Below are 13,390 nucleotides of genomic sequence, written 5' to 3'. Positions count from 1 at the left end.
TTCTGCTGGCTTGTAAATGATGGCTATGCAAGAAACTAATTTGAGTATCACTGGAAATTATAATTTTGTTTTGTGTGCTTCCAGTAATGTTTTCTCAAACAAGGATCTTACATTTGTCTCTGTATTTGTGTAACTAATTCTGTGGAAAGCATGAAACACAAGCATTAGACAGCTTGCTGACACTGTCTTTTCTCATTCAAATTTCAGACAATACAATTTTCAGTTTGTGTAAATACTTATACTGCCCTTGAAGACCTAAGTGCAGAGCAAAATGATGTGAACTGGACTTTAAATAAACAGAAATTAGGTCAACGTCAATAACTTAACCTTCATGGGAATTATACCTGGTACATGAACCTTTTATATGCCACTTGCAAATAATTGCTAAAGTAGATATTTCTTCCTCATGTTGGCTTATTCCACTACATCCTGTTTCTCAGGTACTTAGCTCTTACATTTAAGCATATTTCCTTGAGCAAATTTGATATATCATAACCCTGCTGCCCTCGAAGACTTCTCATAACCCTTTCCTTTTCTGTGCCAATTGAGCTTAATTAGCAGCTTGTATCAGCAGCAGGATTTGCTCACAGATTCATTGGCTCTATACTCAGTAACTGGAAAAATGACCTCAAATTGCTTCCTCATTGCATGTATGTGTTTCCCAGGATGGAAACTCCTCTTTTCCACGGATTTCCACTCAGAAATTCCAGCTTGGGAGCAGGCTAGGTAAAGTACATCCAACGCTCAAACAGCAACATTTTCTGACGATGTGCTTTTCACCTGGCTTTTATCAGAGAATTCCAGACATAAGGTGGAATGTGAGATGGAATTTGAGGATGACCCATCATATCTTAGGTCTCAGAAATGCAGGAACAGTTTCTAAAAGCAGGTTCTCATTTCAAGAAACTGGATATTTGCTGGTTTATGATACTGTGTTCCGCTTCAAAAGCTAATACTCTCCCTTGCCGTGGCCACCTTAGTTCTATGAATACTGTGAGGAATAATGCGTGTCTGATGACTCAAAAAAAAAAAAATAGATAAATTTAAAAAAAAAGGCAGTGCAGTGAATCTAAAAATAAAAATTAGGAAAGGTGGGAATTAGCTCACCACAGCTCACCTCAATTGCCAGGTCAGGTTTCAATTTCCAGTAAGTTTTCAGTAGAGTAGCTTGTGTAAATGTGTCTGTGGGCACTCCTCATACAGGGGAAAAGAAATTTCCTTGAAAACAGATACCTGACATCACAGCTACGTGTTTTCCTGGAACAGAGCTCGAGCTGGACCAGTGCTCTGCCTACTGACAAAGTCCTCATCCCAAGAGTGATATTACTGCTTGCAGGGCAGTAAAGAGAGCACAGTGGGCTTGGAAGGGGAACCAGAGCGTGGTGCTCAACATGTTGTACAACTCTTCTGGAGAGCTGTGGATATTCACCTTAAAGGTGTCTGGAAACACCGTAGGCTACCTCACACTCGGGTTTGTCTGAAGAGTTGTTTTTATGCCCAAGGAACTTCTAAGATTAACAATCCCTTTGCCAAGACAAAATACGTGTGAGAAGCATAAAAGGGTTATCAACACAACCTTCCTGTGTGATCTGAACTCGGGTGCTGGTCCAGGCACTGTACCAGGATGAGGCATGCACTGTGCTTTGTTCACTGGCAGCCTGAGAGCCACACTCTCTGTGCACACTCTCTGCTTTGCAGTATTCCTTCAAACTAGGGAAATAAACCCCTCCAGAGCAGCAGAGATGCCCATGGGGAGAAGATGGACGGAAGAGGTTGACAAAATTTGTATACAGCAGGGTTACATTAGGGCATCACACCGAACAACCTTTCCACTTAATAAAGGTTCAACAGCCAGTATTTATTTTTTTCACTTTTCTTTTGTTTTCAGAGTTCATTTTGGACAGCAAGAAATAAAATCAGAGAAAGAGGGTGTTAAATTAATTTTGAATGGAATGCAACGGCACCGATTTTTCCACGTGAGGTGTGAAAGCTTTTGACCTCGAGTAGATAAAACATCACTCAGGGTTTCTATCTCCAACCCGTATGTTACACCTCACCTTCTCCCCTGTGCAGAACATTACTCCTCCTGAACGGAACGGTATCCGCTTACAGGCAGCGCTTGCTCCAAGGGGAAAAAAGAAAAGTTTGCCTCTCCCTTAAAAAAAAAACAAAAAAAGCCATTTTGTTCAGCCAGATGTTCTACAAAATGGCACGGCCGCTGTGCTTGCGGAGGGCCGGGCGTCCCAGCCCGGCGGAGCTCGGCGGGGCGGTGGCGGCCCCCGCCCGGCCCCCGGCGGCGCCGAGGCCAATGGGCGCTGGGGCGGCGGCGGCCGCCTCCCCCCGCCCAGCCCGCGCTATATAGCCGGGCAGCGGCGCCGTCCCGGCCGTCGGGCTGTCCGTGCCGAGCCGTGCCGAGCGCAGCCCAGCCGTGCCAGGATGCCGGACCGCAGCGTGTGGCGGCTGGCGCTGCTCGCCCTCTGCCTGGGGGCCGCGGCGGCGGGGGGACAACGCCGCGGAGCCGGCGGCAAGAGCCGGCGGCAGGCGCAGACACAAACCACCTCGCTGCCGCAGGGCACCGCCGCGCAGGGAAAGCGTGAGTACCGGCCGCGGGCAGGGCAGGGCGCGGGGCTGGGCACGGCCCCGCCGCTGGCCCCGGGGCGCTTTGTCTGAGCCCTCAGCCGCCCCTCGGCTCGGCGGGCCCGCACGCGTGTGCGCCCCGCGCCCCTTCCCTCCCGGCTGCTGCCCTCCGTAACGCCGAACTTTGCTTTCTCTTCCCCCTCTGCGTGCCCCGTCCTCCTCCTCTCCCCCCAGAGACCTGCTATGACAATGGACGGTACTATCAGATAAACCAGCAGTGGGAGCGCACTTACCTGGGGAACACTCTGGTCTGTACCTGCTACGGCGGGAGCCGAGGGTTCAACTGCGAGAGCAAGCCCGAACGTAAGTTGGTGGCCCCTTTTGTCTGCGTCGAGACCCCAGCGCGGCTTTTGGTGCCGAGTAAGCCGAGCCTTGTACGAGTTAGGGCTGGCGGCCCGGGTTTTCCACTGAAGTTTGGTACTTAGGGTCAGTAATGGGATCTACACTCAATTACACTGAAGATCTGGCTCGAGATTTTCAGAAATGCTTTTCATTAGCGATGGGCCTGCCACCAGAACCCTGAGCCAAACATCACTCATCTCTCTGGAGGATTGGATCTAAACATTAATTTTGGAGCCAACCTCTTCTTTATAATGAACTGAACTGACTCCTGGACTCACATAGGGAAGTTCAAATCTGGAGTCACTTTGCAGCTCTGGCTCTGCTCTGTTTGATTGCTTCACCCCAACTTTTCATAGCTGTGCAGTGTCGTCAGCTTGTTTAAAAATATTTCAACTTACAACTTTCCACAGCCTCCCGGCCGTGCTGTGAGCTTTCTATAATTGAGTGTAAAATGAGATTGTTTAGTCTGTGCAGAAAAAGTTTAGGGAAGAGAAAGAAGTTTAAATGCAAAGTCTGCTGGAGGATGCGTCTCTAAGATTCGGTGTAGTTCAGTTTATCAGCTGCAATTTATCTGTATTTATTGGTCTGAAGCCACTGGTTTGCCATGATTCCTTTATGTTGCTCTGGAGATAGAAGAGACAAAAAACTGGTTCCTGGCTGACAGTGTTCATGTAAGACAGATGTGAGCATCTCAGCCATCTGCTCTGCGAGGTTTGTGTGCTGCTTGCCTCACGGCTGGAATATTTTAAGGAGTACTCAGTCCCCTTTCTCCATAAAAGAGGGTTCAATCTACTCTTCCATCCCCTGCAGAGATTTCCAAGTTTTACTGTCTTGAAGTCCAGTAGGAAGTTTTCCTTATGACACAGTGAACTTTATCTGCCCAGCAGTGAAGAAAGCTGTTTTGCTTCACATCTTGATTCTGGTGGCAGCACTGATATTCTGTGATCGCTTACCTATGCACGAGTGTGAGCAATACACAAGTAGTGAACTTTGCTGTTGGCTTTGGTGGGACTGCTGCAGAATTTGGGATTAATCTACTCAATTTTTGCTGTGTCGGAGTGAGGAGGATTAGCATGACAAAGCACACAGTTTCCAGGGGTTGTCTGCTCCCTCCTGTCTTCTCTACTGTTGGCTTCAAACACCTGGGATTGATGCTTTCAGGCGTGCCTGCCATGTGCAACTTTTGGTTCCCTGAGAGAAAGAAGAAGAGGTTGTTGAGCATCACGGGGGCCTTGAGGGGTTAAATTTCACCTAGTTTCCTCTCTGCTGTTTCATCCCATGAGGAAAGAGGAGACTGATAGGCATTTTTTCCCAAGAAAAATGTGTGAGGAGGAAAGGAATGTGTTTCTGTTGACTGTACACGTTACTGGTGTGCTTACATGGAGCTGATTATTTAATTCCTTTTTTTTTCCTCCCTCATAGCTGAAGAGACCTGCTTTGACAAATACACTGGATCCACTTACCGAGTCGGGGAGACCTATGAGCGCCCCAAGGACTCCATGATCTGGGACTGTACTTGCATTGGAGCTGGACGTGGGAGAATCAGCTGCACCATTGCCAGTATGTAACTGAGAGCCTATTCCTAGAGCTATTGTTCCTTAGTGTCATATTTTCCAGAGCAATTTACACGATATTCCCAGTGCCTGTTAGCTCCAGTTGCATGGGGTTTAATCCAAAGCCCACTAAAGCTTTGGAATTAAAAGTCCTTGCCCCACATACATACATTTGCACAACTGTGGGAAAACAGGTAAGAAGCAAGGCTCAAAGTACTGCTGAACTCCTTGCAGAAATAGATGGGCTAGATTTAGTGGGCCACAAACCCTGGTAAGTCAAGGCAAGACCCTGAAAGGGGAAGAGATCAGGATGTATGTTTGTGTGCAAGACATTACAGGCCTGTACAGGTCTGTGCTAGCCCATAGTTTAGCAATGTCACTAAGAAACATAAGTATGATTGTTATTGCTTAAGGAAGTAGTTATTTTTAGCTCATGCTTGACAGGTATATAAACCAGCAGTGTGTCCAATAAAATTGGCTTCATGGTGCAAACCATGGGGACTCCATCTCTTCAATCACCTGACACACAACCAAACTCCTGTTTTATTTAAGAGGTCAAGTGCTGCATGAGAAAACATAGGCCAGATATTACTGTTAGTGTCCAGCCATACGGCTAGTAATTTATTATGTACAAGAATGTGTTACATCTTCACAGGTGCAGTTACAAAAGTAGTTTTTTGATTGGGAAAAAAAGTCTGCTCGGCAGCTGGTGGGTCACAGTAACACCATCAGTATTAATGGGACTACTCAGAATAAATGATAATGAATGAATGCCGCCTGAGAGCCAGTCCTTCAGCCTCCAAAAATGTTGTCTCTAAGGGAACTAGGATTTGATGTCCAGACAGCAGCTTAACATGTTTCTACGATTCCTTTTTCACTGGCCTGACCCATACTTTCTTCTTGCTCTTCGCTCTCTTCCCTTGGTCCTTTCTCCCCAGCTCCCCTTTCACGTCTCTGTCTGGAAATCCTTTCCTTATTGAGTCACTGAATTGTTCACAGTTTCCCTTTAGTTCATAATTGGACTTTCTGTGAGCACAGAGGAAGATTGCTGTGTGTCAGGATTTTTACACTGAGATTTCAAAGTCTCTGAGGCACCTTTTGAGAGAACTCTTGCTGTTAAAAGTATCCAGTTTCTTGTTTAAGACACACATGCAGATCCTAGTAGTGTTGCCACAGAGGCCTCGGAAACCAGCCATCATTGTAGCATGGGAAAAAAATAATGCATTAAATCTAACAAGTAAAGCTGGAGCCCTTCTGAATTTAATGGCATTTTATTGGGCAGGGATGATAAGTGTTGTAAGAAAAAGAGTCAGTAAGGAAATTGCGAATGTAAGAGCAGCCTTGTTTCCTCATCATCAGCCTGGTTTAGAGCTCACTGGAGAGTCTCCCTGGCTGCAACTGGCTTTGAATCAATCTTCAGAGCTCTGAGATTCTCTTCTTTCATAAATGAGCCCACAAAACATTTTACTGGCTCTTAATAAATGATGGGATGTGGGTGTTTTTTCTTGCCTTTTTTTTTTTTTTCTTTGGATTTTTCCAAAGAGACAAACCCTGTGTTTGCGAACTCTCCTGCGCTGTGCTACCCTCCCTCAGCCTGGGCTGCCTCAGAGCTGTGGGGCACAGATGGGCTGGAATCTGCCTTTCCAAACCCCAAAAGAGGTCTGATTTCCCACTGGGCTGTCACACCAAGCACCTCCTTATCCTCCACGTGCTGTCCTGGCCGCCGTGTCCCTCATGAATGGCCACAGAGAAGCCCAAGTGGCATTGCCTCAAGATGGAGGCAAACCCTCTCTCAGCAGCCCTCAGCCTGAGAGCAGGGTCTGAGGGAGAAACAGCACCTCATCTCTCCCTGGCATTCCCTTTTCACCAGCCAGGCTCTGGCTGTGGTTTGGAACACGGAGAAGTTAGCTGAGGGAAGGACAGGAGTCAGCTGAGGACTGGGCCTGGGAAGGGCAGAAAATGGCGGGCTTGGGAAGGGCAGAAAAGGGCCGGGGGAAATGTTCGGCGCCATTTTACTGAAGTCCTCCCTCATTGTCTTCGGTGTCCCACCTCCTTCATGCTGCCCCTTACCCCGGCTGTCCCCCTTTGCCCCTGGCCTGATGGCCCTTACCTTGTCACCTCCGTGCCGGCTCTGCTGCGTCCCTCACGCCGGCTCCGCTGTCTCCCACCACAGATCGCTGCCATGAGGGCGGCCAGTCCTACAAGATCGGCGACACGTGGCGCCGGCCCCACGAGACGGGCGGCTACATGCTGGAGTGTGTGTGCCTGGGCAACGGGAAGGGCGAGTGGACCTGCAAGCCTGTGGGTAGGTGGCTGCTCCTTCCTTCTCCCTCAGCGCAGTCGGGCTGTGTGGGCTTTTCCCCTTGTCTCCCGTGTGGGAATGCTCCGTGTGGGCTCTGATCCACTCTCCCCTCACAGCCGAGCGGTGCTACGACAACGCAGCCGGGACCTCCTATGTGGTGGGAGAGACGTGGGAGAAGCCCTACCAGGGCTGGATGATGGTGGACTGCACCTGCCTGGGTGAGGGCAGCGGCCGCATCACCTGCACCTCCAGAAGTAAGTGCCTGCTTTATTTGTGTTGCTTGTTTATTCGTTTATTTTCTTACTTTTCATCCTGCGTGGGGAAGTTATTCCTTTGCCTGCCCCGTGTGAGCAGCAGTAGTTTGAGAGGGACAAACTGAGAGGTGGTGGGAAGTGAAGAGGGGGCAGAGGCCTGCGTGGTGCCACAGTCGCCATTTGCAGTCTGGGAACACTCCCCAGAGCTGCCCAAGTTATTTGAGGATTTAATCTCCTGGAGAGAGAAAGGTTGAAGGCATCTCTGTGTCAGCTGAGCCACAGCCAGGCCTCTCCCAGGTAGTCAGGGAAATTGCTTGGCCCACAAAAAGGCAGGGAGTTTAGCCTAGGATGTCCATTTCTGTGCTTTCAAGGAGCCTTCTGAGGGACTGTTGAGTGGTTTTTAAGTTAAATACCCTTTCCAACAGCAAGATCTGCAAGATTAAAATATTTTCTTACTTCTTTCTCTCTGTTACTGTCTAATTTTTGCGTTAGCTCAGCCAGGGTTTGTTTTGCCTGCTCTGCCATCTCTTCTATCAATTTTCCCACCCCATTTCCTGCTCCAGCAGCACAGGTGATTTTTTAACAAAGTTTTTGCATCATTGGGGGACATTACCGTAAATACTCCATTTTATTTGTGTTTGCAGAGCAAACAGGACTTTTAAAACCCAAAATCTTGCTTGTTTATTGACCTTCTGTTACACTCCTGTGAGCTCCACCACAGAGCTTACTTCTGTCTCAGGTTTACACCAGTTGCCTCAAGAAAATTTAACTTTGTACCTTATGCCTTGGTTATGCAAGGTTTGAGAACCCTTCTGTAGCCTTTCAGTTGCCTCATATTCATTTGCCTTGGGGCACACAAATGATGGATTTTTGCTGATATAAACAGCAGACCTGTAAAGAATAAGACACTGAGGAGGGTGGAGATTAAAATGGAAGACCTGGAGAGACTTGGTCAAGAAATAAGCTATAAAAACCAACCCAGACTTGACAATATTAAGTCTGTTAAAGGCATATGGGGAAAAGTCATTAGCTGTCAAATGGGAATGAATAAAACAGAATGTGTTATTTGTGAATTTTGGAGGACTTATTATTACTAATAAAATGTATTTGGCAGTAGGTTTCTTTCCATAACTCAGGTCTGTGCTGTTGTGTCATGGGGGAAATTGCAATATAAGGACCTCTTCATTTTTCATTTTGTTTTCCAATTACATTTGAATAGAGAAATTGAAATTTATGTATATAAAATGATACCTCTAGGCCACGAAATGGCATTACACTTCAAGTGTGTGCTGCTGTTATGTATCTTTTATGGCCAGCATTTTCCAGAATCACAGCTGATTGCTTCAGTGACATTTCAGCTATTCATTGAGAAGAGTGTTCATAAGGCACATTTTTTTCACATTTACAAAATTGCATGATGAATACCTCACCAATTTACCATACATCTGGCAAATGCTCAATTTCTGGTCATTCTAGCAGTGTGAATCAGTAACATGTTTTCTTCATTCACATTCTTTCCTGTGTGCTCTCTCAGTGACAGTCTGGCTTAATGCACATGTCCTTCCACAGTTCTTCATAAATCCATGTTCATTGATCTGTGATTATATTTGAGCCACTGTATCAAGTTTCCCTTGAATAAGTAGGTAAAATGTTGTGATGGAAGAAGAACTAGCTAATCCATGTGGCTCTGGCATCCAGACAAAAGTAGTTTGTTGTGCTGTCCTTTGAACCCATTTGCTCAATTCATCGGGGGCTGTGGGTTATTAAAGAGATTTAGGAAGTCTGGTACTCCTGGTGTTACTTGAGCAGCTTGTATTAACTTCACTGCAGCTTCATGGAGGCTTCTTTTGGAAGAAAATGGGATTTTATGTGTTGCTCTCAAACAGGTTTTAGTCCCTTCCAGATGAGAGAGAGCCCTGAACTTGAACTGTGCCCTGTGTATAGTATGAAATGACTGAGCTGTGAAGACTCCTATTTTTTTGTTGTTTTTTTTTTTTGTTTCTTAAAAGAAAAACAAGAGTCATTAAAACAAGTTTAGCTTTAAGGGTGTGTGCTAGACAGAATGGGTTTAGATTGGCTTTAAAAAGTAGCTCATTTTGACAATGGCTGCAAAGTTGAAAGCACAGTTCTGGAAATGAGTGGAAATCTTTCCTTAGGCTAAAGCACCAGGATTTTGGGATGCTCTCAGCCTTTGCAGCTTAGGCTTTAGTGCATGTGGGAATTGCAATAGTGGGCTCCAGAGAATGAGGTGAGCCTTTAATTCAGACGAGCTTGGAGAGCTTGGGCACTGGCCAGTGGAGCCCCCCAGTGCAGGCCCAGCTGAGAGTCCCTTTGCTCACACAGATCGCTGCAATGACCACGACACCAAGACTTCCTACAGGATTGGAGACACCTGGAGCAAGAAGGATAACCGTGGGAACCTGCTGCAGTGTGTCTGCACTGGGAACGGCAGAGGAGAGTGGAAGTGTGAGAGGCACACCTCCCTGCACACCACCAGCACTGGTAAGTGGGACATCTTGCCGTGGAACATAGGCAAGGGGAGGAGGAATGGCACGTTTTGGCAGGTTAGGACTTGAAGTTGAGTTGTTCCATCCTAATTCAAGTATTTGAGTCTTGTCTGGGAAAAGACCAGCAGCAAAGAGGGTCGGAGTTCAGAAGAGGCTCCTGGTTTGTGTGTGTGGAGATAAGATTAATTGGTACCTTGTTTTCCTGCACAAATGGGGCTGGCACATACAGATGGGATTGCCTGCACAATCACAGGGCAGTAAATCACACCTAGGGCCCTGCATTCGCAGGAACTATCTTTGTCTTGGGAGCATGGCACTCCAGGTTAATGTTTGAACTTTATGTATTTGCCTCAGGGTAGCTTTCTTGAAATGTCCTTTATTTAAACCCCACTTGAGACCATCTGGTTTCTTTGACATGATAAATACACCTACTAATGGCTGAGCTTTAAAAACCCCAAAATGTCAAGGAATGTATACAGTGCTGTTTAATACATGTACCTGAGATAGCTTGCAATTTTGGTCTGAAATATTGCCTAGTTTACAGGTAGCATATTTTTTGTGCCCGAAGTTTAAATCTTCAGCTCCTAAATCCTTTTGTTTGTAATTTTAAGGATCTAGGTTTCTTATCAGTGAGTGCAATGTAGAACTTCTGTTTTCGTGTTGTGCCTGCACTAAATTTTACCTGGTAAATGACCTTTAACTCTTTGGTGCCATCAGGTTAACTTAAAACTCTCAGATGGTCTAAACTTCTAAATGTGTAACACTTCTAAGGTGTCAGTATTTTGTTTCCATTATTACTTCCCTGGAGGTTCCTGTGGGAATCATTAGCAAAAATGTATATGATGTAGACAACACCAAGCCTCTGTCTCTTAGTATTATTCCAAATGATAATGTGCCAAAAACTTTGATTCAAAATTTAAAAATTGCTGACTTAAAGGAGTACATTTTAAGTTTCTTTTTCTTGTTTTTCGATGAAAAATTCAAAATTAATTCTTTTTGCCTTATCTCTCTGCTTCCTTGCTAATTTTTATTCTCCTGTCACTCATCTTGATTTTTTTATTATACATTTCATTCAAAGATTTTTTTTGTTGCTCAAAAAGAACTGTTTTCTAAACAATTCATACGAAAAACGGTTTCTAAATCCTATCTAAAGCTACTCTGCAGGGTTGGAAACCAGAGGCTGTCATTAGCGGGGAGGGGGAGTTGTTCTTCTGATGTTGAAATTTGCTAAGTGGAATGAATTAAGCTGCATCCCGGGAAGCTTAAGGATGGGAGTGCCTGAGGTTTTATTATCTCAGCACTTAATGGCAGCCTTCTGCTGCTGAGCTCTGAGTGCCTTGTGTCCCCTCTGTCCCGCGTTGTGCTGCAGGCTCTGGTTCCCCCAGCATCACCAACGTGCAGACGGCGCTGTACCAGCCGCAGCCGCAGCAGCCGCAGCCCTACGGCCAGTGCATCACCGACAACGGCGTCGTCTACTCCGTGGGCATGCAGTGGCTCAAGACACAGGGCAGCCAGCAAATGCTCTGCACCTGCCTGGGCAACGGAGTCAGCTGCCAGGAGATAGGTATGAGCCGGCTGGACGTGTGCCCAGGTGGCCAAGAGGGCCAATGGCATCCTGGCCTGTAGCAGGAATGGTGTGGCCAGCAGGAGCAGGGAGGTCATTCTTCCCCTGGACTCAGCACTGGTCAGGCCACACCTCGAGTGGTGTGTCCAGCTCTGGCCCCTCAGTTTAGGAAGGATGTTGAGATGCTTTAACATGTCCAGAGGAGGGCGAAGAGGCTGGTGAAGGACTTGGGAAACAAGCCATATGAAGAATGACTTGGGAAGCTGGGGTTGTTTAGCCTGGAGAAAAGGAGACTCAGGGGTGACCTTGTCACTCTCTACAACTCCCTGAAAGATGGCTGTAGACAGCTGGGGGTTGGTCTCTTTCTCCAGGCAGCAACTGACAGAATGAGAGGACACAGTCTCAGGCTGCGTCAAGAGAAATATAGGTTGAATATTAGGAAGAAGTTTTTCATGGAAAGTGATTAAATACTGCCATTTAGAATAGTCTGCCTGGGGAGGTGGTGGAGTCACTGTCCCTGGATGTGTTTAAAAAGAGACTAGATGTGGCACTTGGTTGAGGTGTTGGGGCTGGGTTGGACTCGATGATCTTGAAGGTCTTTTCCAACCTACACATTCTGTGTGAGTTGATGTGGAGTGCTTGTTTGCTCCAGTGAGGTCTCTAGAACCCTTTGTGTGCGTGTCAGAAATGTCCCCTGAAGAAGACATGCTGGAGAAAGGGGGGAAGAAATGGTTTGGTTATTTGAAGCCTGGTTCTTTAGGGCAGGAACGTTTCCCAGTGAGCTATATATAACTTGGTGAGGGGAAACAGAGCCCTTGGGGAGCAGCATTAATAACTTTATTCAAATGGAGCTGCAATAATGCATGTTTGGAAAAGAATGTAAAAGAACACCACAGCTGTGGAGCTGTCTGTTGGTGTGTGTTGGCCTGGCTCCATGGCAGCCAGAGTGGGTTCCCAGCAGCCAACGACTTGGCCTGGAGGGGCTGTTGCAGTTTTAGAGCCTTGAGGTTTGGGGATTGCTTTAAACCACAGTCTAATGCTGTGATTTTCTTTCTAAAGCTGTGACCCAAACGTATGGTGGCAATTCTGATGGAGAGCCCTGTGTCCTGCCTTTCACCTACGATGGGAGGACTTTCTACTCCTGCACCACCGAGGGCCGCACAGATGGGCACTTCTGGTGCAGCACCACTTCCAACTTCGAGCAGGACAGGAGATACTCCTTCTGTACTGAGCAGAACGGTGAGTCCTTCCCAGAGGGTCTCCACGTGCACGTGACCCTGGTGTAGGGATGGAGCAAGGAGCAGAGAACACAGGAACAGGCTGCCTGACCAGTTCCAGCAGTCTGTTAGGACTCAAGGCAGTGCTGTGAATGGAGGGCTGCCTGATGACAGAGCATGTTTGTGCTCTTGGCATCTTTGGAGGGTGCTACAGGTGTACCCTTTGAGTCCTGTTCTGTTCTCTAAGATGGCCTTAGAATGGGAGTACCTGGTCATGGTGGAACTTTGGCCCAAAGGATGCTTATCTTTGGTTTTGCTTGGGTGAATTGCTTCAAGCAATGCCCATATTAGGCTGCAAAGAGGAGGATATTCATGGAGTACAGTTTGTGCAGTCCTGGCACTCCCTCTATCCTGGCTATCTAGCCAGGCTGCCATATATAGCCATGATCTTCATGTGATTTGTGGTGACTGATCAAGAGCTGGGGTATGACTAAGGCAGCAGCATTCCCTCTTGTCTGTGAATGGTCAGTGTTCCCTTAACAACACAGATCTATCTACCTGTTTGCTTGCGCTTCCTGGAATGCCTGTCAGACATCCATGGAGCAGTGTCCAGGCAGCTTCTTGGGATCTGACCTTGGAAAGAGTATTTCCTGTTGGGTTGGGCTTGATGATCTTGAAGGACTCTTCCAACCTTGTGATTCTCTATGTTCCCACATGAAAATACTGCTTCTTACACTGCATAGACACTTGTTTAAAAAATTATTTTCAACTGTGGTTGGTTTTTTTTTTTCCCCCTGATCAAAGTCAAGCCTTTCTCTGCAGGGCATGTAATACTTCCTTTTTAAAAAAAAAACACAAACTAACCCCCCCAAAAAAACCCCACCCAAATACTGTTTCTGTCCATGCACACATGCATGTTTTAGAGAGGTTTCTTGTGATACTCTGTGGAAAAGAGAAACGTGATATAGAAAAATCTCAGTAAATGTCTTCTCATTCCCCAATATTTGTAAAGCA

The 13,390-nt window shown here is 46.7% G+C and overlaps 1 protein-coding gene across 6 annotated transcripts in view; it reads left to right on the top strand.

The window, feature by feature from the left end:
• The first annotated feature begins 2,395 nt into the window (after window positions 1-2,395).
• Window positions 2,396-13,390, top strand: part of FN1 (fibronectin 1) — a 53,159-nt gene continuing 42,164 nt past the window's right edge. For all 6 annotated transcript variants that reach the window (XM_066322449.1, XM_066322453.1, XM_066322450.1 and 3 more), the window contains exons 1-8: window positions 2,396-2,593; window positions 2,812-2,940; window positions 4,402-4,539; window positions 6,706-6,837; window positions 6,951-7,088; window positions 9,432-9,590; window positions 10,965-11,159; window positions 12,219-12,398. In XM_066322449.1, coding sequence (XP_066178546.1) covers window positions 2,437-2,593; window positions 2,812-2,940; window positions 4,402-4,539; window positions 6,706-6,837; window positions 6,951-7,088; window positions 9,432-9,590; window positions 10,965-11,159; window positions 12,219-12,398 — 1,228 coding nt within the window. In that variant the 5' untranslated portion in view covers window positions 2,396-2,436. The remainder of the gene's footprint in view (window positions 2,594-2,811; window positions 2,941-4,401; window positions 4,540-6,705; window positions 6,838-6,950; window positions 7,089-9,431; window positions 9,591-10,964; window positions 11,160-12,218; window positions 12,399-13,390) is intronic.

The sequence above is a fragment of the Sylvia atricapilla genome, chromosome 7 (genome assembly GCF_009819655.1).
Source record: "Sylvia atricapilla isolate bSylAtr1 chromosome 7, bSylAtr1.pri, whole genome shotgun sequence".
NCBI classification, from domain to species: Eukaryota; Metazoa; Chordata; class Aves; order Passeriformes; family Sylviidae; genus Sylvia; species Sylvia atricapilla.
Note: the sequence above shows the minus strand (reverse complement) of the source record. Positions and strands in the feature narration are given on the sequence as shown.